At 36.1% G+C, this 24,946-nt stretch overlaps 1 protein-coding gene across 4 annotated transcripts in view; it reads right to left on the bottom strand.

Moving 5' to 3' along the window:
• The window catches only part of BICRAL (BICRA like chromatin remodeling complex associated protein), a 47,249-nt gene that overhangs the window by 8,688 nt on the left and 13,615 nt on the right, over window positions 1-24,946 (bottom strand). For 2 of the 4 annotated variants that reach the window (XM_062571886.1, XM_062571885.1), the window contains exons 2-6: window positions 12,047-12,095; window positions 9,360-9,408; window positions 9,209-9,277; window positions 3,009-4,709; window positions 1,090-1,195 (exon numbers count right to left, since the gene is read on the bottom strand). In XM_062571886.1, coding sequence (XP_062427870.1) covers window positions 1,090-1,195; window positions 3,009-4,709; window positions 9,209-9,277; window positions 9,360-9,408; window positions 12,047-12,090 — 1,969 coding nt within the window. In that variant the 5' untranslated portion in view covers window positions 12,091-12,095. Of the gene's footprint in view, window positions 1-1,089; window positions 1,196-3,008; window positions 4,710-7,852; window positions 7,933-9,208; window positions 9,278-9,359; window positions 9,409-12,046; window positions 12,096-24,946 lie in introns of those variants that run through there. The other 2 variants (XM_062571888.1, XM_062571887.1) reach the window with 2 other exon arrangements.

Genomic DNA, 24,946 nt, shown 5'->3' with positions numbered 1-24,946 from the left:
CAAGCTACAAAAATGCTTAGACATAAAGAATGTCCTACAACAATACTGCAATATATGGGGGGGAGGAAATCAAGTGTCATATGCATTATGTCCCAAAAGTTTCCTGAAAGTCACGTGGTAGATTCTATCAAGTTTTTCAATACTAGCAAAAATATTCCTCCAACCACATAAACCTGAATTTTGTAGAGCTCTTCCAAATATTTAGACAGTAGCCATATTAAAGTTTTCCCTGATTTTAGATGTACAGACTTCCTCCAACTATCTGGCTCAGGAATTCAAACAGCATTCTACCAGTCATGCACATTACAACTAACAACCAAAGAACAAATAAAATCGTTTTTTTTCCACAAACATTTGTGCCAATTGTAAAGAATGCCCAACTAGCTTGCACAAAAAGAAAAAAAAAAAAAAAAAGCACAGATTATGAGATTTTATTCTGAAATGTTATTTATGTACAAGGAGAACAAGAAGGTTATTGCATTTTCTGTTTGCTTTGAATCTATCATGATCTGGCACTGTTGTTTTGTTTTTTAGAAGCAAGGTGCCACTTGAAAATTTGAGTATTCTGCCATGAACAATGCATTACCTATCCTAACTGAAAGTGAAAAGCTTATTCAAAAGCAAATCCAGTGATGACAGCCTGCCTACAACCTTGTAATTGTTATTCTTCTTTCTCCTCTACCTGAAGCAGCCATCACAAGATGAGGGCTAAAACTTTCTAAGAACATTGCAACAAATGTCTCTATTTTTAAAATTATCTTCCATTTCTAATATCCTATGCTGAAAAAATATAGAAAAATAAAGGAGAACAAATTTGAGTTTTATACAGGGGAAATAACTGCTTACTGTTTAAGTTTCACTTATGAGTCTGAAAAACGAAGTAGAACTATTAGCTGCCCAGGCTGGGAAAAACAAAAGCCCACACTCAATACTAAAAATATGATTTGAACTCTTCTAAAAAGTAAAATTCTGATAACCTTTAGACCCTATCAGGATAAACCATCAATTCAAGTCTGACACAGTGAAGGATAACCAATTTTTGTTGCTGGAGGAATTAAAGAAAATAATTATAAAAAGACCTTGGTTGACCTGATAATGTGTTACTCAGAAGACTTGTTAGCTGAGGCTGTCTCAAATTATCCTGTGTCTTTGATGCAGAGACTGGTGATGTCTGGTTCATAGATTTTTTCTGTGCCTGTGAAAATACCACATATTCATATGTCAACCAAATATTTACCAAAAGGTTTAATAAGCAGAGAAAATGAGCAAAAAAAAAAAAAAAAAAAAGGAACTCACAAAAACACAATTAAGACAAATATAGCTAGTCAGCTCTACACATCTTTCCTTCACCTCAATTTTGTAAGCGGTAGAGTCTCAGCTATCTCAATTCTTCCTACTAAACTCCAGAATTTTATGAAGTACATCATAGAGGAACAGATATTAGATTAAACAAAGGAAGCCGTTATTTACCTATGATTCTACATAAAAGTGGCCTTCAGACAGGTATACTTTTGAGAGCCTCAAAACTGCAAAGGTATCTAAACTAACTGTCTCAGCAAACTCTCTCAACCGAAAAACAAACACACACTGGCACAAACTAAGTAGTGTTTAGTGATTAAATGAGACATATACATTTTATAATATAGTACAGTATTTAAAATGTAAACACCAACATACTAAAAAGATTCTAGTAAACAGTAGAATCTGATCTCTGTATTTAGCTACGGACACATTTCCATTTTATGGCTCTAAAACTTCAATAGACAAATAAAATGCTCTTTCACAGCAATAGGAAGTATTTTTTGCTGAAACTCACTGACCTCAGCACATATTCTACAAATGGGAAGATGTACATAAAGAGTCTGTCAGGTAGACTTTTAGTTACCCATCTTCAAACAAACTGTTATCATCTGCGCTAACAGTTTTGGCAAAGGCAAAAACGTGGTCCTAAAACAGGTCCATCCTTATTTTCCAAATAAAGTTGTATTATTTTACTGACCATTTCAGTTTTGGGAAACTGAAGTGAAGAGAACTGGTGCAAGTGATTTATCTTACTGTCAATATTTTATTATAACTAAGGGAAAAAAAAAAAGGCAAAAGCCACAAAAGTTTCGTAATAGTCTATTTCTAATTATGTGACCAGTCGTTCAGTTAAATACCGTAAATACTGCAGAGTATGGAGTATGAAAACAGATATGCTTAAATTTGAGCTGAATATACACACTTTAACTGCACCAACTGGACAAATAAGACCTGTTCTCATCTTATAAGCACATTCAGACCTTTTTTATTTTTTTCCTTTCTTTCCTCTTACTTAACTGATCTCTTAAAGATTTTTTCAAGTGTTACCCTTTTACAAACTGCTATAGACCTCTTAAGGGTTCCAAGAAATACCTTCTGCTGGGTTTTTTTTTGACTGTTTAATTTCAAATTTGAAAGCTTCAAACTGTTCAAGAAACACAAAACTGCAATGGACAAAATGCCAAAACGGCACACTTGATGGCTTAACTCTATAAGGTGAAATAACAGATTACATGAGAAACTTGAACAGGTCAAATCTTGAAAAATAGTTCTTAGTAGAAAAAACAGTGCATAGTTCTTAATGAAGTCAAAGACCTATAGGTGTTAAGAACGCACCCAAACTTTTAGTTCTAGTTCTATAGGAACTCATCTTCAAGAGTACCCAGGGTTGTGTAGTTTTACAATACTCTTTAGCTGGGAGCAAAAAACAAAATCAACACTAAGCAGTTTGAAAATATCACTATAAACCAACAGTAAAATCTTCTGAATTAAAGACTCATTCACTTAGTGATATTTATTTTAGAAAATACTAAGTGAAATTATTTCTGCTGGGATACAGTAATTTTCAGCAGCTCCACAATATTTGTAATGAATATAAACCAGCAAAATTAATGTATTAATACCAACTTAAACACTGCCTTGCTCATCAAATTTTATTGCAGTTTAAGAAGCATTTCTTCTGCTGTATTCTCCAGTAATTTTCATACCTGACTAAAAGCGAACTGTTGTTGTGTTACTCCAACTGATGTGTGACTAAAGGTGCTGACAGCTTTGGAAGAGGATGCTGGAAGACGATGCGATGCACTGACAGAGACTTGAGTTCTGTTCTGTGTGAGCTGATCTCCAGTGAAGTTTCCTCCTGATGCGACAGACTGAATTGGTGGTCCCAGGCTAGGATGTACTGAACCAGAAGAACTTACAACAGCAAATCTATTAGAAGCTGACATATTTGATACTGTAGACTGCCCAGGTGACATCGTCGTAAAACTAGATCTACCTTGAGAAACATTAGCTTGACTTGGTGATAAATGCAACACTGTTGGCGACGCCTGTTGCAGTGGCACCTGTCCACCAACAATTTGAGAAGATCCATGATTTACTATAACTTGGCTTCCAGGAGCTGTGAATGTCTGGCCAGAAACTAGCTGAACAGCTGTGTTCTGATTATTCAGCATCTGTCCTGAATATGACTGGTTGGCCCTTAGCATGTTTGTAGAGTTCCTGTTCAGCATAACATGCTCAGCAGATACTTGGCTAGGAACCAGCTGGGAAGATTGTGTCTGAAGAAGCTGTCCATTTATGGCCTGGACATGATGTACTGAATTAGAATTAACAGACAAACTTGTAGGTATGAGAAACTGGTTTTGAGGTGTATGAGGCTGTCCCATAGGAGAATGGATAACAATACTACCTCCAGCATTGCTAACTGTCTGAGGTGTAACTGATTTTCTTGTACTTTGTTGATTAACAATATTAACAGACATATGAGGACCAACCACTGAATTCTGAGGTGAGTTTGCAGAAGCAAAAGGAATCCCTTGTTGTACATGATGCTGCTGTATTCCCAAGTTATTCATATTGTAAGCAGTTTGCTGACCCATCTGGAGAGGCTTTGGTTGAATATTAATGGGAACTTTATTGGAGTTTGGCGCTAAACCCCTTTGAATGATGATATTATGGACAGGTAATGACGTCTGAAAATTTGTGCTGTTAAATGGAACAGTTACAGGTTGTGCTACTGGACTTGAATTTGAGTTGCCAAACAGTGAGTTACCATTTGGAGTTTGTCTATGAACCAAGAGGCCACCACTCATGTTTGCAGGTGTTTGCTGACCATTGCCTTTCAGTATAATCTGAGATCCATCAAGGTTATTAATGGTCATCATGGAAGGCTGATTACTAAATGAACCAATTAGCTGTATCTGCCCAGAACCACTAATCTGGCTGCTATTAGACAAATGCTGGCTGGGAACACTAATTCCGACATGTTGCATAAAGCCATGTTGCACACCAACAGTATTGCTTGCAAAAGATGCTCCAACAGGTTGCTGTACCACTTGAGTAACTCCTATAGGTTGCAACGTCTGACCTGAGTAATTAGAAACATTAGAAGCCTGAGTAAAGGATGCTGATGAAGAAGGATGAAGCTGAGCTTGTGCAAACTGTTGGCTAGAACCTACACTGGCATCCAAATATGCCTCTTCTGCCAAAGTCTGTTCAGTAATATTGGCCTCCTGTAAGGACTTCTGAAGAATATCAAAAGGCTGATCCTCACTAAGATCAGGTAAAGGGGAAGATACAAGTTCATCTTCAAGAAACTGAAGGCTACTAGACAGTTGCAGTCCATCACTAGGCCCCTCTCCAAGCTGACTGCTTACACCTTTTACAGATGACTTAGGATCAGTGTTCTGAAATGTAAAAAAAAAAGAAATGACTTTTCAAAAATTGTAAGCTCTGATTTTTTTCCCCCCATTATGATTCTTCTTGCAAACAAACTTCCCCTACAAAATTATAACCTTTGCATCATACGTACTTAGGGTGACATTCATCCCATACAGGGGGCCAGCACAAACATGTGCATCACTTACATCCATCCCACTTAGGCCCTCATAACAGATTGCTGGGGACAATCCTCTCCTTTCAGTTCTCAAATCTCTCAATTACACAGCACTCAGCACCGCAGCTGAGCTGTCTCAGGAGAATGTGACACAGGCTTTTGAGCTACCACCTTCCCTGTCCTCAAGCTCAAGCACTGTATGGATCAGAAGGTAGAAGAAAAGAGGAGGGAAAAGACCTCCACTGTAATTGAATTTGGGATAAGATTATAATAGCAGCAGTAGTAGCAAGGAAGAGGTGGGAGAAAGTTGCTCTTTTGCTGGCTTTCTCTATCAAACAAGATCCTCTGGTCTCCAAAATTCTGCCAGTGTTTCTAGAGTTACACAGAACAAACTAATGGCCACCTCATAAAGTTAAGGAACTAAGCTAAATCTTTATTTTTAAAAGAATTTTAGAAATAAAGCAGTATGAAAAACAATGCCATAGAATTTCTATTTTATGTTATTAAAAAATTATGGAGAACTGTAAGTGTTGACACTACAATAAACAGCAAAGGACACTTTGAATGAAAAATTCTTCATCTCTATAACCGTTAGTATTGTGATAAGAAAAAAAAATCACAAGTTTCTTTACTTTGGCCTACGATCAATAAAATTTTCTTACAACAAAATAGTTGTAAGAAACAAAACTCTAAGCAACACAGATATCAGGTTTCTAAAGGAGGCTGGGAATGTCAAATTTAAATGGATATGGAACATTTAAAATAGTTTAGTTAGATACACTTCACCTTTCTAAATTCCCAAAATTCTAAAATCTCAATTATTCCAAACAACACCCAGTTTCTTTTTGAGCCAGGTTAAATGCAAAATGTGGATGCAAAATTACAAGCAGGTTCATTTTCTGAACCCTCACTCCTTCAAGATCAGGAGACATTTTGTTTTCACCTCTTCTAAACAGTGCAAAGATGCTGCAAGGCATAATTATTACATGCAATAAGTCCCCATCCTAACTTCAGTTCCCCAAGCATCATAGTTGCTTATAATTTCAGTTATTACAGTTATTACAATTTAATTATTATAGTTACTTATAATTTTATCCCAGTCTCCTCCTGATTCTGTTTTATGAAACTTCATTTATGTTTTACAACATTAAGAGATTGTTCTTACAATTCAATAAAACATTTTCAAAATATCATTACAAAATTCTAGAAGATTTCTTTATATGTATGTTAGCAAAAGGAATGAAACTGATACTTAAATGTCTTGATATCTGTACCTCATGAACACCTTAAACTACAGATCAGGTTCTAGACTGCACCTAGCTACCACCAGATAGAGCAAAAAGGAGGCACTAACTAGAGTTATATCAGGACTCCTGACTATGGAGAATTCTCTACTGTGTCTGTAAATAGTCTCCAATAACTGTGTTTCTACATTAGTCTTTTAGGTACATCTCAGAAGCAGAATTCACAGTCCAAGCTGGGTATCTCACTTCCCTAAAGTATAAGGAACACTAGCTACGTAAGAACAGGATTCATAGCAGAGAGCATATTTTGTAGCTATATCTCATCTAACAATACCTCAGAACATAAAGTCCAATCCAAAGTCCTCCACATCTCTACAACTTAGAGGCCTCTCTCTGCTTCTAAGTAATACACAGTTCACAGTTTGAAACTCTCCTACTGGAATGAAGAATCCCAAGTTCCATTCCCAGAATGGTTTAATGTATGAAAACACTTGTGTGCATAAACTGGAATTCAGGACCTTCCAAGTTAGCAGCTGAATCTCTACTGCCCAGGTATTAAGAGGGTGGGGAGGAAAGACACATGTAACATTCTATTCAACAGGCATTTAGTGCCTCTGTAACTTTGTGTATCTGGTTACCGGTAACCACAGTGTCTTGCTCTCTGTGGCTCTGTGAATTCCACTTTCTTACAGTGCGTAATAGGAAAGATGAAGAATTCATCGAACACAAACCAGCTTATACTGCAATGGTAAAGAATTTCTCTCCTGAGAGGTAGAACAGAGAATAATGACAGCTCAAGCAAACAGATCTGCAATCAGTGGAGGTGGCATTACACCTTTCAACTGGGGGGGGGGGGAGACTGCCTCCTCTTCCTTCAGTCACTGTGTATACTCAGTTCAATCTTGTTTGTGATAGGTGTTAGCTGAGTAGGCTTATCAGCTGAGGCACTAAACCCTTGGAATGTGTATACTCTGTCACTGAAAGACATGAGATGGGCATCAAGACACTCAATCCCATTCCACGGTAGCAATTCTGAATACATACAAAACTAGAATTTTCAATGTGTGCGAAATTTTTATTGGAAAAAAAAACAAAAACAAAAAAACAACAAAAACACCACCACCCTCAGATGTCTTCTACTTTTCAGGTGCTTTAAATTATAAATAGGACATACGAAACCATCCACCAAAGGGGCTTTGTAGTTTAGCTACTCCCTGTCCCTTCACAATCCACTGTAATAATCTATCCATGCAATCTGTCGTTCTTAAATCAGCACCCTACTCCTAACCACAGGAGACCAAGAAGCGAAAATGACATTGGTATTAGTTATACAGATGCAAAATGATGATAACAGAACATGAGAGGAACAAGAGCTGGAGAGTGAAAGGGAGTGAGCACTTATAAGAAAACACACTACAAAACTGCTACTCTGATCACCTGTCTTCTAGATTACCTACTCACTAATCTCATACACCAGAAAACTTTTCTGGCATTTACCAAGTGTTCTCTTTTCTCCCAACCATTAATCCCTGCCTAACAATCCCATTTTCCCAAGTCTCTCTCCAAAAGATCACCTTCTGAATATACACAAGAAATGCCTCCCTTACTCCCACCCACATACTCATGCTTATTAGAAGAATCTCTGCAAAGAACAACTAGAAAGTCCAGCCTGTGGCAAACCCATATCATATGTCACCCTTTTTTTCCCCCCCATATTCTTATCTTTCTTAGGAGCCTCCTCAAAACTCACCTCTGCCATGTTGCATACAGGAAACTGCTGTCTGATAATGGCTAGCCTGGTATCAAGTTGTGACCACTGTTCCTGATCAGCTGAAAATCGGGTACACCCTATTATTGTTGGTACCCCATCTTCCCCACCATCATCCCAACCAGTTAATCTGTCATGTCTTGCATCTGTTAGCCTGTAAACTTGGTGGAGAACAGACTGCCACTTAATGTATATTTGTTCTACAATATGTAGTAATAATGATACAAAAAGGAAGATCAGAGCAAATACTTTGACCTTACAGCACAGTGGCTAGAAAAGGCACTACGTCTGCATACAGGTATACAGTATACAGGACTTGGGTATGCCAATTAAAGTCCCTACACAGCTACATACAGTATATCCACAACTCTGTTAGGAAGATGAGTTTAACATTCACAGTCAAGAAAACAGTAAAACAGAAAGAGGAATTACTGGGAAAACCCTACTGTTTGTACCCATATAAATGAATTGTGGGATGAAGAAACCAATTAAAATGAAAAAGAAGGAGGAGATCACAGAAATGTGGGTTGGAAGGGACCTCTAGAAGTCCAGTCCTGCTCAGAGCAGGACTATTGCCAACGCTAGATCAAATCAGCCATGGCTCTGCCTAGTTGAGTCTTGAAAACCTCCAAGGATGGAGATTCCATAGCCTCACTGGGTAATCTGGCCCACTGCTGCAATACTCTCTTAGTGAAGAAAAAAATACTGAAGACTACTAGAGCCCCTAATTTTAAGTGACTTTTTAAAATCCTTCTTAAGGCTAAAAAATTACATACACAACACCAATTAATTCACAGTATAGTGTGCAATCAGGAATAGGCAAGACAAAAATCCCTAATACAGGATTTACAGGAAGAAAACATCTCAAGCTAGTTTTTTATTCCTTAGACTGAAAAGTAACATTAATTCATTTTGAAAATTAATTGCTATCTGAGATTCTACTCTGAAATAGGAAACAAAAATATCCTCATATATACCCAGGAAATTACTATAAGAATGACTACAACTTTCTGATTTTGAGCACTACTATTTCTGTGAACACTCAAATGCCAAGTCCAGTTTATTGGGTAGAGTTACACTATCTAGCAAGTTTGTTTTTGCATATTCAAAAAAAATGGCAAAAGAGTGCCACAGAGTTTTTGATTTAACTCCCAACTGAAAACCCAGTACTTAAAACAAACAGTATGAGGTAGCTCTATTGTTAGCATTCAGAATTTTCACACTAAGAAGGTCAAAGCCCGAATCTGCTTCATTTGGTCTTAAAAAAAAAAAAAAAATACAACCATAACAGGGGCATGCAATCTCAATTAAAATATAATTTCTCTCCTGACTACTTACATTGGAGTTGGCGAAAATTGAATTTGAGTTGGCTACAGAATAATCTGCATTAGTCAAGTCTTCATTGCTCTGGTGAAACATAAAAATCACGTTTAAAAATAATGTATTCAACAGAGTTTATACAGGTCTAATACACAGGAATGCTACTTACAGATTTACTACTAGGTCCATGTAGAAAATAATTCAGTGCCTGTGGATCCCTTTAAAGGAAAAAAAAAAAAAAAAAAAAAAAAAGTTATCACTTAAACAGCTCTTTCTGTTAATAAAGCTAATTTAACTGAGCCTGGTATTCTACTCATACAAATCAGGTCTGCTTCACTGACTCCATTGCAAAGCTGAAAATTCACATCATCTGAGGCTCTGTTTTTCTTTACCACTATAATTCTTAAATGTCTTCAATGTTTATCACATTGTCATAGGGCCAAAGAAGTTCAAATAATAAACTACGTTCATCACAAAATCTTAGTTACATTACACTTTACTACTTTTTATGAAGACATTTCTCCTATTTGCTTAACATACATAGTATTTTACAACAGGACAAAACATAAGGAAAATACTATCACCAAATAATATGAAAACTAAAATCTGAACCATCTTCTGCAGAGATCATCTCTAACACAAACTAGTTTAGCTAGTGTCTCAGTCAATTATGATACTTACACACCTTAATCTTTAACATCCAATAGAGTAAGTATTGAAGATTCAAATGAATTAAATATACATTAATGTGGCTGCACATACAGACCTATTAAGATATATTCAAGTTACATTACACAGATTATTTTAATACAGCAATAATACAGCATTTCCAAATATGCTCATTAGCATGAAGAGCAAAATGACAGAATTTTCTGATTTTTAAAATGTCTTTATTGGTTAAAAAGTAATAATAAAACATGTTTGAGAAGCAGGAGCTTCCCATGTAAAAATATTAATTCCAAATATCTCTTCTTCATTCTGGATCATCCTAAAAAATGAAGAGAGAACAAGTTAAAGGTTTCAGGTTTATAATTAGTCTTTAAAAAGCCCAAACACACCTCTATGCCTGTTCTGTTTCCTTCATATATTAAGAAAACAAACAAAAATTTAACAGATCCACTAAAGACATACTAAACATAGAAACAGAGTCTCTTGGCAGGGACTTTACAGTAGAATTTTGCTTACAATTTGGAAGTAACAGATTTTCAAATGAAAGTGTCATTGTCATAGTTGATTACATTAAATTACAAGAATTAAGGTGAAAGACCAAGAACACACACAGGGATCTATCATGCTTATGAGTTTTACTGACATATAATCAAGCGGATTTATACATTCATCAGCCTTAAGTCATGAAAAATGCAATTAAAAATGTCAAAAATTTTAACACCTTGTTTTTAATAGAGAATTTTAGAAGGCACTTACCAAAAATCAAAGATCTGATGGGAAAAAAAATCCTCTTCTAGATGCTTTAGACAGTAATTCCTGCAAGCAGCAGGAAGGGGACAAAATTTTTTCACACAAATGTTCAACTACATAGCATTTCTTTTCTGGATCATCTGCGAACTTGTACAAGGATTCTCATAATTCATGCTCACGATGGAGCACTTAATTGTCTGATGCAGTCACTTGTTATTCTTTTGTTCCAAGCAGGATGCAAGTATTCTCATTTTTAGGGCTATAATCAGTACTCTTACACATAGAATGTAACAGCAAGCCATTACTGGCAACACTTTAGTTACATGAACCACATAGTAATGCACGAAACACAGCACTGTGTTTTGAGCTGGAATTTCATTTTTTTCTGAAGTCAAAGTTCTCACTAGTTTTGCCGGAAGCTCTGACTGCATAAGAAACGCAAAACATCATTTACTACATTTAAGATAGTATATCATTCCTGTATGAAGTGGAGATTATTTCAGTAGGTGCTACACGACTGATACAATACTTCATTCAGTCTGCTAAAAATCAATCAGATATTCAGGATGTTCAATCTCCTCTTATGCTTTAAATGCATTACAGCAGATCATCTGTGAATATTCAACATGAAGGTTAGCTTTGTAACTGTTACAAAGTGTTAACTTTGCCACGCATAGAAATCTACAAAATTCTTGCTTGTGCTGCAGCTTACCTAATTATTGCTTAATGAGATCCTCATATGGAATTTATTACAAAGCTACAAATAAATGTGTTATGGACATAATGCAAACAAACAGGACCATAAGCTTCTTTGATTGTATTTGAAAACTTCTGTTTTATTAAAAGCAAGCATCTTTGAGCAAAATGCTGGTGATTTCTTGTTTGTTGCTGATACTTAGCAATAATAGATAGCAATTCTATTCTTGTAATATTTTTATGAAAATGTGCATTATTAATAGAAATTAAGTATTTTTAGTTGAGAAACAAACCATAATTTTAATTTTTCCTTTAAAATACATGCATAGTGGTTACAAAGTTTCTATCACTTCTACTCTAAAAGCTAAGGTCTTCTATTTATCAAAAAAAATTATTTTCAATGAACTTTTTAACAGCACCCTCAGCGACATGCCTCAGCACTGACTAGGTTATCATCCCAGCTGAAAAGAGAATCCAACCTCCATGCATACTCATTCCTTACCCTTCCTTGAGCAGAATGCCAACAAGTGAACTGTCAATTAGTATAAATTAGGATAGAAGTTTTTGTCATGTATACATCTCTGCATGAAGAAACTGAAGCACAGCTACTCATTTCATTTGCATGACACCTAATCTTGAGACGATAAGTTGAGGGAGGAGTGTGGGGGAGATCACCTTCTGGCAGGTGATTTTGCAAAACGATTTTTCCTAACTTCTCCAAAAGAATTAAGGAAAACTTACCCAATAAGATCAAGGAGACAGGATTCATCGTCGTCATCATCCATGACAACTAAAGCAAAAAGGGAGAGGACAGGTATTTGATCCATATCAGACACAAGATTGCTTTCAACAATAGAACAATTTTTAGAACATCTCAATGATTTTTATTAATTTATGGGAGTTGACAGGTATCTTGACAAAGTTCTTGAATTAACAAGCATTTTCTACTGAGATCTATATAAATTCCGAACATTTATCTCACAGCCAAATTCAACCACGTGTAATGATCTCCAAAATTCCATTTGAGGTTCTAACCTGTAATTATTTAGGTATTTGAAATTAGAGAAAGACAAACGCTTAACCAAACTGACTAAACTGAACTTTTACAACTAAAAAAAAAAATGAAAAATCAACATTGAACGCTATCTCAAGATTCCCATTAAAATGCTTCTGTGGAAATTTTTGTTTAGCCTAGTAACTATTCCCAGTGAGGGTCCACATGAACACTACAGAAACTACAACAAAGTCTTCAGAATTATTGGCTTTTTTATTGACGAGCCAAAAAGATAAACAAATTTACATTAGTGTGGTGGCTCTGCCCCTACAGTCTAGAAACAAAACCATATGCGATATAAATCTCAAAGCACTAAAAAAGACATGATTATTCTACCACATGCTTCTTAACTACTGCTAGTCATTGATACACTCAACTTCCAGTTTCTCCTTAATAACACTCAGACATGTACTACAGCAGGTTTGTGACTAACAGTAAGAGTCCTGAAAAGTCTTTAAAAGAGGAGGAATTCATTTGCATTACCCAAACTGAATGTAAGCATCCATTCATTGGATGCAGAGCATTTTTAGATCACAATATTATAGTCACCTACTCTTCACCACTTACTCAGTTTCATACTGGCTGCACAGAACATGTTCATCACTTTTTCCTCTGTTGTTTCCTCTAGGCTTCAGTTTGCGCAATCTTGGTTCTCCTGCTTACCATAAATCTCAGAATTTCATCTGAGTTCTGTAACATCTTCTCACTTTTTCCTTTCAGTAACTCTCAGGACGTCTCTGTGCTCCCTTATCTTCTGTGCAGATATCCCATCTCATTCGACCAGTTAAATTATCGACCCATGCTAACATTTCCTAAATCTGTGTCTCTGTATGCTGACTTCTGCTTAGGTATACAATCTCATCTTCACAATACCTTATAATCAAATCAAACTGATCTATCCACATTCCATGCTTAGCCTTTTTAGGAAAGTAGAAAAAAAAAGATCATATTTATCACTCAAACTTATTAACGTAGTTCTGCCTTTAACTCATTTTATTCCGTCTTTTCTAATATCCCCTATCAAGTTCTGTAACTTCTTGCAAAATAGAAACTTTTACTCTCCTTGACTAGCTCCATATGAATCCTGCCTCAGGATCGCTCTTACTGATCTCCGTAATGATGGAAGACAATTAAGGGACTGGAGCATATCATACAAGGAGAGGTTAAGAGAGCTGGGATTGTTTAGCTTCAAGAAAGTGGGCTGGGAAGGGAAAGGGGAATCTTATCAACATGTAGAAATACTTGACTGAGGGTAATGGGAGTAAAGACAACTGAGACAGACTCTTCTCAGTGCTATTCAGTGAATGAACAAGAGGCAATGAGCACAAACAGAAATACAAGAAAATCAATTTAAACTAAGAAAAAAAAATTTCTGTGAGGGTGATCAACACTAGAACAGGCTGCCCATAGAGATTATGGAGTCACCATCTTTGGAGATATTCAAAGCCCAATGGTACACAGTCCTGGGCAACCTGCTCTATCTGACCAGGAGGTAGGGGAATGGCAGCAGGAACAGCAAATCTCCAAAGGTTTCTTCCAGCCTCAATTGTTCTGTGATTAGTTGTGATTCTGTAATCTTTTTCATGCTCTTTTCTGTAACTCATCAATTCTGACAAGTTTATCCTTTAGACTAGCAGAGGGAACCCCACCCTCTATACTGCATAGACTCACTCAGGTTTTTTCTCCAGTCCTCTGTACTGTAGCTCACAGAGAGGGTGAAGCATGACCAGAGGACACGTCACCGTAAGGAACCCTCAGTATTACCTCTCTGGGATAACAGCAAGAACAGGAAAACAAATCATGGCTACAGAAAACTACTTCAAACATCAGACTAAATCGGCATTCATGACGTGATTCTGCACTGTGAGAAAAATAATTTCTCCCTTGGTTTAGTAGCAAATCTACTCATTGCTGTGTACAGCTACCAGCATGAATACTGGTCTTGCAATTTAGTTTTAAGTAAATTACAATATGATGTTTTATGATATTATTAAACGTCAATGGAAACGTGCATCAGTAAGAACAAATTATTACGAGATTTGCATTCTAATTTAACTGTATTGTTAGCACTACTTACAGAAAGCTGTTGTCCTCTAACAGACAAACAGCATATCCACCTCTAAAGAACAGGTTTCAAAGACACCTAGCTAACAAAAAAACAAACAAACAAAAAAACTAATTCTACTGAAGGTCAGCAGGATCTGTATTTTCACACCACATGCCTACTCTGAAAATCCATCATATGCTACTATGACAATGCTGACATTGCTATTAAAAAAAAAAAAAAAAAAAAAAAAAAAAAAAAAAAAGCAGTAAAACGTCTTTGCTTTACCAAATGAAAAATTCCCGGGACAATATACTAAAGAGTGAATACTATGGAAAAGTCCAAGTGACCGCAGAATTTTGCTCAAACCGTATTCCTATGAGCATTAAAACTACTAACACACATAAGCTGAATTTACAAGTTCATCAAACTGTTGAAAACCTGCAAATTACAATCAGAAGAAAATAACAAGCTGCACAAAAATACCAAGGAGACAAAATCCTAATGGCAATAAATACTCTCCACTACTTAGCCCTTTAGCTAAACATCTAGTTGACTTCATTAGAAAAAATTATTTATGTATTTTACTCATTCCACAAGTATTTCATAACAAAAATTTAGCATACTGCAGCCTCTCACCACTGTAAAACAGAAAACATAAATGAAGAAAACAACTCTTTATTTTTGGGAAATGAAAAGAACCACAACTAGTCCCACCAGGAAAGCAATTTTCCTAACAAGCATGAAAATAAAAAAAATCACCTGAGAGTTAGTTCTCATCTCTTACAGTCTTTTCAGCAGTTACTAAGAGGAAGTCTCTTCAGATGATTTTGCACCAGCAAGTGAAATAATGCCTAAGTATTTCCTCCTGAAGTCAGAACCTTAAGCTTTACCCTACATAATGTCATTAAAGACTGTTAGCTCTTGTATTTGCTCTTAATGGAGAATAACTCTAGGCAGATACAACATCCTCATAAATATAAACACATAGACTTTGTAAGGATCTTATAGCAGAGGAGCTAAAGCATTGTACAAAATTTAATTCTTAAGTGTCTATCAGTTCTTTTGTTACCAGAAAAAAACAGATTGCGTAATAACAGACTTTTACCCAAACAGTGTATTCATCTAGGTTTCTTAATTTGACTTTGGTGTGAGCTTTGTGATTTCAAAGCTCCACACAGAAAAAGAATAAAGAAAAAAACAGTACTAAAGACAGTATCGTTACAACCAGACACAAAGCATCAATGCAAGCTACCTGGTTTAGTAACTTACATTCTTCTTTGTGCTTTAACAAAATTTTCAAAAACACTAGCAGAATTCTGCATGCATATGAAAAAAAGAAATATGCCAGAAGTAATATGTTTTTTAATTTTGGTTTACCGAAGAGTTAATCCGTAGAAAGCCACTATCAAAAGTTTTTATATAACTCATCAACATAACATCATAGAGCCAAGAACACACCAACTGCATACATATCTCTTACATTCAAAAGTTGTTCTGGTCAGCCTCCAGAGTCTAAGGGGGCTCTATACTCCTGCACATCGAAAGCTGAAAATAAAGCTACAGCAAAGTCTTAGTACCACCATCTCAAATTCCCCAAATAATAGCCATACTTTATACTAACCCAATGCTGTATTGCATTGCTTTTGTGGAATACCACAAAACCAACATGCAATCTAAACAGCACACACAGGGGTACATGGTCTGTGAAAAAAAAAGATCAAATTTACACCAAGCCATATAAACTCCCTACCTATTCAGACTAAATTTTATTCTCATTTGAATGCGCATATCCAAATTCTACATAACCACATAACTATACATTTAGATCTTTTTAATTGATACAGATACTCCGTTGTGATTATCGTTCTATTGACTGGAAGACAGCAATGGAAGAGGCACACAACCAGATTCAACCCTTGTACACCCAAAAGCAACTACTCATTCAGTTTATTTATAAAGAAGCCAACTTTAGCAACACATAAACTTGACTTTAAGATACACAGATTCATTTAAAAGTGTGTTAATAAATGTAAGCCTACATTGTGTAGTTTTCACATCATGTTTTCTGTAGCACAAATTGTTGACAAGTTTTAACTTCAAAATGCTGATTATTTAAACACAGAACTTTCATGCCTGCTGCTTTTCTTGCCACAGATTATCCTTCTAGCCTTTTTATACATCAGTCACACAATATACTGAGCCAAATTCATGATTTATGTATGAAACGGGTATAAACCACATCATCCCAAGAGTGCGAAATTAAAACTAGACACAATGAGTAGGAATTGGAAGATTAGGTACATAATCTAGACTCTCACAGATCAACTCACTTCTGGATTTGGACTCAAACTAAGGGCAGAGCAGGGTAACATGACCTGGGCAAGGCAGGAGTCTCACGAGTCAGGGCCCCAATCCACCACCCCTGACTGAAGTAAGCAGGGCAGGCCTGGGGCAGGGAGCAGAGAGGATCATCCAAGGGTCGGGATCACCACGCAAGCTCATGGTGATGAGGCAGGTTGGAGGTGAAGCCAAGAAAATCAATCCACAAGCCAGAGTCAGTATCAGGACCAGGCCTGGTGAGGGTAATCAGAGTCAGACATAGCCTCGCTCATCAGGCAGGTTCACAGTGACATGAGAGGTCTGAGTGCAGGCAAGAAAGTCAGCCTGCAGGTGAGGGTTCAGAGCAGCGGGGTACACGGCCAGGCAGGGGCACGGCTGTGGCGAAGCTGCAGACCAGCACTACGACAATATTGCTGGGCCAGGGACTGACAGTCCCTGGGCTGAATTGGGGTCCTGGGCCTGGACAGGGTGTGGAAGGACCCAGAGAGGCTGTTCCGGGCCAACAAGGCCGGTTGGTGCATTCAGAGCCCTGACAATAGCCCAAGCTAGAGTTAGTTGGGTGAAAATACGCATTTGCAAGAGCCATAAAACCCTGTGGAAAGCTGTTACGATATAGCATAAGGAACACCTAATTATCAGCAATATTATTCAACAGTGTCTTTTTTAAAGCATATAAAATTCCATTTAGCATAACTAGGCCAAACTCTGCCCTGCTGGTATATCCAACTAACTCAAAGGAGTACTCTTTATTTACAACAGGACAATCTTATTAATTATTCACAGCCCAGTACAGATACTCCCTGTAACATTTTTATTATTATCAAGGACTCCATTATTTTATTTCATACTCCTCTTGCTGCTCTGGAGAAAAGTGAAGGCAACATATACTTCAACTTGTGTCCCATTAACACACGGAAGCAACACTGCCAATCCCCTTTTGGGAAAGAAGTATACCCCCTTCATCGCATGCTCCTGAAGAATGTAAGATAAGGCCCTAGCTAGTAAAACTGACAACGCAATATGGAACTAGCAAAGAGAAAGAGAAGAGATGTTCTGGTTCTGAAGTCATTTGAACTCCAAATGTATTTATAATTGAAAGTAGGTTTTTTAAAGAAAGAATAATTTATCCATACACTGAAGTAATGTGAGACCGACTCAAGAAAACACAACCCACATCAGCACATTCTTAATGGTGAGGGAGGGCATTAAATGCACCTTTAAACCATTTTTCTCAATCTTCCTAACTTACTTTTCTCCTAGTCCCTTCCTAGACTGACTGACATTCTACAATTACTATGTATATTTCAGGCATTAAATTTCTTGCTATCATTTTCTAGAACAACCTGGAATTGATTCAGCACTTCTTCATTTTACACATGAAATGACAATTCTAAACTCACACGTTTCTAAACATCTTAATTAGTGATACATTGATAATCTTTGACTAAATTCACTTGCACAGAAACATTCTCCTTTAATGCAACACATATTCACATCCTTGCATTAAAACAACTTCATTGTGATTATGACTTCGCTGTGACTTCATTTAGAAATATTAGCATCAAAACACATTAATGTGCAATTAGAACTATAATTTCTGGAGTGGTCAGATATGCAAGAACTTTTGCAATTCCTCATAGTTTGGGAAGAGAAAGAGGGAAAAAATTAATAGCCGGGGGGGGGGCAGCAAAAAGGGAAAAGAGTAGTCCTGCTCCTCTCTTTTCCAATTTCACTGAGTTAACTGTACGCTTTCTGCAGTAACTAGAAAATCTGACTTGATTATATATATATATATATATATAAATATATAGAGAGAGACTGGTTTTCAACTTGGATTAGCTTCCTGATTTGGCTCTGGCTTGCCATAGGGTTACAAGAATGGTAATTCTTGTAATATAACAGAGTGGACAGGAATGAGCAGGCTGAGTAATTTACGGGGAAAGAGCTCGGCATTTCTGTCTGCTTAAAGCAACTGTTCAACTGCAGCCTCACATGCACAGTTAATAGAGCCACCATTCTCACATTAGTTAGAGCACAGCCAGAAAGTTGAGGGAAGCGATTATTCTCCATTCAGCAATTGTGAGGTCCATTCCAAAATACTGTGTCTAGTTTAAAGCGAGTTCCCTCACTTTAAGAGGAATATAGATAGAAAGGCACGAATCCAGTAGAGTGCCAATAAAATGGTTAAGAATCTAGAGCACGTGACATTTGAAGAAGCCCAAGGAAACTACATTTCTTTAGTCTGGAAAACAGAAGGCTAAACGAGATTAACTATATTCTTCCACTAGCCAAAGGGGGACTCTAAGACAAGCAGAGTCAGCTCTTCTCAGCAATACACAGCAGAGCAGCAAGAAGCAACAGTTACAAGTTGCAACAACGGAAATTTCAATTAGATATAAGGAAAATAATTGGATATATATAAAAAAAAAAAGTTCAGAAATATGAATGCGTAATAAGCATTACAGCTACAGAATCTTTGGAAATTTGCACACCGCTATCCGAGCTTTGAAACATTTTCTAATTCTGAAGCTAGCCCTGCTTACAGCAGGGGATAGGACTACATAACCTTTAATGCTCTTCTACAGCTAAATTATTCCATAATTGCATACAAAGAAAGAGATATATTGAAATCCTATGTTGAATGTAACTGCTTTAATCACTGCACTATGCAAACTGGAGTATTACGTAGCACGTGCGGGGTCTATAACCTGTGCAGTCATTAAAATTGGATTTGTCCTTAAACACTCAAACCATTTACAGGTATTTCATATATCTATCATTATTTATATAATTTCAAAAAACAGAAACAATGAACGTGTTCTTTTTAAAAAAAAAAAAAGAAAAGGCACATAGCCATGAAGAAACTTAAACCTCAAGAAAGTTTAAATGCTTAAGTGACTGTTTAGAAGACCCAGCTTATATGCTGTTTGTCATAAGGAATAAACAAGATAAGCATTTATCCTGTCTCTACGACTCTAAAACATCTATACCTCTGTAGAACCTTGAAAGATTCCACACACAATCCTGATTAGCTACCAAAAAGGGTACCTTCCTCAGAAACTGACGCCAATTACCTTGATAGCTTTCACTACTGAACTATACATTTAGTCAAAACTATCGTAAATATCGAATTTCAAACTCACTGAAATCACATTCAGATTTGTCACAAAAGAATTAGTTTGTTTTCACTGAAGTCATTCATAACTTCATGCACAACTTCACATACAAAGTAGTAAAATATTATTTTTACATTTCTGGAAAGCCAAGGATAGTGGCTACTGTAAATAAGCAATGTTTAGAGCAGTAATTCCTATAAGTTTGATGTAACCAGCATCCAAACTTGGTAATCCAGAAGAAAATAAATTTGTGAAACTTTTGTAAAAATCTACAAACTTAAAATTCAGTGCAGCAACATAGTATCAATTCCTGACTGGAAGCATGCTGGTCCATGACTCTTCAGCATGAAAACTGATCTTTGGAAATCTGTGTTTTCAAACAAGGAAATGATAGCTATAATGACCACCTTTTAGTGGGAGATGATCCAACTGAAACACAGCAACATACTTAATGTCTAAGCAAACACTCTAAGTTATGATATACCTCCTAAATCTCACTAGCTTCAATAAGACTTTGTCCAGTCAGAGAAGCCTCTCAGGAAACTTTTATTGTGACTTATACTATAACTGAAACATCAAATAATCTGAACCATTCTGTGGTTTTATACCACTTTCCAGGATTTTAATCTACAGTACTAACATTAATTCCACTATGGAAAATCCTGAGAAATAACCTGTCACTATAACAATAATAATAGTTAGTTATAGAAATGTAAAAAAATCAGAATTACCATAATATTCATCACAGTGAACTGTACTGCACTGAACTAAATGTATTATTTCAACATCAGATTTATCACATTTTTATCCCTCATTCTGAATATACATAGAAGGTAACTCTACTAAGAAGAAATACCACAAAACAGAGAATGCTCCTTAAATCATATCAAAGTACACAACGCATTAAGAATGATCCTACACTGACTGCAGAAACAGAACTCCCAGAGCTGAAATCCTGCTGTCACACAATTTTTCTACAAGATTTCTATTAATTTTAAAATTTTAATAGTGCCAAAAGTTATGTTCAGTGTGCTTCTTAACTAGGAAAAAAGAATTATCATTTTATCACATATGAGAGAACATGTATCATCTAAGCAGTACTTATTTCAAGTTGCTAATGCGCCCTAACTACTGCCTTGTCTATACCAGGGATTTACTATGTCAGTTATCACTTCAGGTTCCTAACGAACAAGGCCTGGGATTAACTGAAGGGAACTTACCTGTACAAGGACTGCAGAATCTTGCTTGGATTCTCTGCAATATAGGAGTGTAAAAAGGAATGTAAATTCAAACCCTTATCAGTGTATATTTTGTTTTTAAATTTCAAGTCCATACTATCTTCGAACAATCTAAGATTGGACCAACAGGGTAGTATCAGATTCCTGTAACTAATCAAGAATGTGTTTCATGATCAGCTTCAAGTTGCTCACAACATTCAATCTTTTAATTTTCAAGAACTGAGTTTTACAAAATGGAATACAAAAAAAATTATTAAAAGATACTTAGTAATATAAAAATTGCATTAGCAGAATAATGACAACAGTCAATGATGAAGAGCTAAATATTGCAGAAGTTGACTGGAAATGAAAATGCCCATTATAAATTTTATTTGGGTAAAAATACAGAAGACAGTTAATAAGAAGTTCTCAAATTTAAGGCAAGAAAGTAGTATTAATTTTTAAAATGTATTTTGTAAAGCAAAAGGCTCAGCTTCTCACTTGTAAATCACGCTGGACTTATCCTCTACCAACTTACTTCTCATATATACTTTCCCTTTCAGCTTAAGTGATAAAAAATAAATAAATAAATAAATAGTTTCAAATTCTATCAGGAATTGTATTCTAAAAAAAGAGCTAACACGGTAATAAATTTGGGGCTCCAAATTAGTAATACAGAACTTAATTCATGTGAACTTTTTCTGTATATGAAAATGCATTTCCACCCTCAGATTCTAAACTTGAGTAGTGTTTTTAAGATGAACTTACAATGTCTAAAATCAACTGTGGAAATTCTCCATTTAAGTATCAGTATTCTCAAAGACTTTCTGTACACAATAGGTACAAGAAGAAACTTGTAATTTAAATACCTGGAAAAATTACACAGAACTTCTATGAAAAAGATGTTTAAAAAGAAAAAAAAAAAAAAAGAAGAAGAAGAAGAGACGGAGAGATGAGAATATTCAGGCAGGAATCATATAAAGAGCTACCATCACTTAGTAAACACAAGTCCTACAACAGTATGCATCTCAATGGATTCTGAGACTTGGCAGGAGATGGGCACCTAGGAAGACAGAGTCCTTATTCAACTTTTAAGTACTAGCTCCACATACAGAAGAGCAAATAAAAGTTACACACTAAAGCACAGACAACCTACAACAGACTGCTAATCCATTTGTTAAATTTGATTTCCGATTAATACAGAGTATAAAACTGATTTTTTAAACTGTTTGGCAAAAGCATTCCTAATTTATCAAGCTTCCAAAAACTATAGTCATATTTTAATGTATTAAGAATAAAACGGAAATTTGCACTTTCATTGTACACATTTGTGAAAGTCAGTCTAATACGGACAAGCACACTGAGATCTCTGAACTCCCAGGGCAAACTGGCTTCCCACCACACACTTTACATACTGAGAATTGAATTTTTTTAATTTGTTCAATACAATTTTCCCCATAGAACACAGAGCACTTTGTGGACACATCAACACTTCTACAAGACTTCCATCTAAAAACAGGTTCGTGAAACCACACAGAAAATCCAGAATAACTCAGTCTGGAGGTCTCACCAGGCTCAACACTCAGCTCAGCCCATTTCCCAAATGGTGGCTACCCTTAGGAGCACGCTATTGCTTATTTTGGGCTCTGTCTCCGTTTAAGCTGTTCCACCACATACATAATTCTTGGGGAATCTTAATACTCTCAGAACATTTGAAAGGAAAAGAAGGAGACATAATCTCAAAGGAGTTGGTGGAAACAGAAATATTTCTCTGCCAAGAGCTAGTCTGATGTTCATAAGTACTTCTATATATGCACTATATATATATATATATATATAAACTACTATATACAATAACACAATCCATCAGAACGTTATTTGTGCAACACAGCAGTTTAACGTCTTGCATCATTTCTCTTGATGTCTAGCACAGAATACTTACAAGTCATACTTTTCATTCCTTGTATATGATTTTCAAAGATTCTAAAAAGAGAAAATATATACAGTCCCAGAATGCGACTTCCTTACGAACCGATCATTCCTCAATTAACTTGTAGAACAATGCCCAGTTAATACCTTTTTAATACCACTCCAGCCAACACTAGTTTTAAAAAAGTCCACAATGTTGGTATCTTGCCACAGGCATTAAGCAAGCATCATCTAACACTTTATTCCTGTCAATAACTAAAGCTGAACAGTGCTTTAGAAGCTTTAGATTCTGCTAAGTTATCATGTTTGGAAAGTTAACTAAAATTTGAGTATGAAGAATTGACAGACGGTAACCAATTCAGCAGCACAGCCTATACCACTGCTACAAAAATAAAAATCCTCCAGGTTGCCAATCTTATCTTTGGTGAAGCCAATGCCTTACTGAAGCCAGTGGAGATTTTGCCACCCAGTTCTGTGGGGCTGAGATTTTTTCTCTAGTCAACATCTCTCTCAATAAATTCAACCTTCAATACCAAATTTAACTTCCACATTCAGATCTATCTAGTTCACAATAAAATCAATTTAAGTTCCCCCAAAACAAGTTACTAGATCAGCCCTTACAAGAACAGTCAGTCTCTTGCAATTAAGTTGCAATTAATTAAGTCTTCTGGACTTTCCCCCTCTCTTCTTCTTCCCCACCCTTTCTTAATACTTTCCATGAAAGGAAAGCTACTGAATCAAGTTTTGACAGAGAGAGAGAGACCACCTTCCTTCTTTCCTTTTTGGTAAACACTCAATTTCAACTAACATTAAGATTTTAAAAGATTTTTTTTAAGATTTTTTAAAAGATTTTTAAATCATTATAAGGAAAGTTCCAGGAATAGAAAACTCAACTGTCGGTTAGTGCTAATTAATCTTGTTAATTCTTATTCTGTCTGCAAACTCAGCAATTCTCAATTAAAACAAAAATAATACACAGCAAAGGAGTTTTTCATAATGAAAATGTGCTCATCAACATTAGAAAATAAAAATACACATACTCACTTAACCATGCAATCTTTCTGAAAATAAACCATAAAGACTGCAGTGTACATGCAGTTATGTTTATACAAGGGCCTTACTTATATTCTTTATTCCAGCTTTCACACTAGAACAGCTTTAGTCTAGAAAAAAAAATTACACTACATGTATTTTGCTGCTTACCTCTACTGTAAGCAAAAAGAGCAAAACATCCGTTTTTGCAGACCATCCCCCATGTCTATACTGCAGAGGGTAAGTCAAGCAGAGATGCAGTTTATTCCTGCAGAACTACCAGAATTAATTATGACAACTCTCAGAACAGAATGAGCTCTGTTACCAAGGTTCTCACGCCTGGATTGTACATATCACATTAAAGGCCATTCTTTCATGCTCCTATTGCTAAATCTACATTAAAAAGCACCAACCATTAGACTTATCACAAGCCTAATGTGGTATGAAAAGGTGTGATCATTGACCATTAGAGCCACATTATAAAATATAACCACAGTTATGTGGATACAACTTTTTTTTCTGCAATGGAGGTGGAACTATACCAGCAAAATTCTGAAAACGTACCTACAGTACAATGCCCAAGTAGTGTACCAACATGTCCATACTGACAAAGCTCTTTAACTCTTTGTTTCGAAGCTTTATGGATACAGAAAGTGTCCTTGGAGGAAATGCAGCTTCTACTACGCTAGGAGGACTGAGCCTTTTCCCCTGAGTACAACTGAGCTATATAGATGAACTCCACTGAAAAAGAGCATTTGAGGGTGAGCGGGCACAAAACTGCTATCTATATGGTGATGTAAATATTAAGACACAGCAAAACTATCCTTGTCAAGTGTGTGGTAACTGTAGCACTGATCTGCCTTAAGGCCATATATATACACTGAAAGCACTACCACATCAAGAATA

The sequence above is a fragment of the Rhea pennata genome, chromosome 3 (genome assembly GCF_028389875.1).
Source record: "Rhea pennata isolate bPtePen1 chromosome 3, bPtePen1.pri, whole genome shotgun sequence".
NCBI lineage: Eukaryota > Metazoa > Chordata > Aves > Rheiformes > Rheidae > Rhea > Rhea pennata.
The sequence above is the reverse complement of the archived record's forward strand: the minus strand, read 5'-3'. Positions and strand labels throughout refer to the sequence as shown.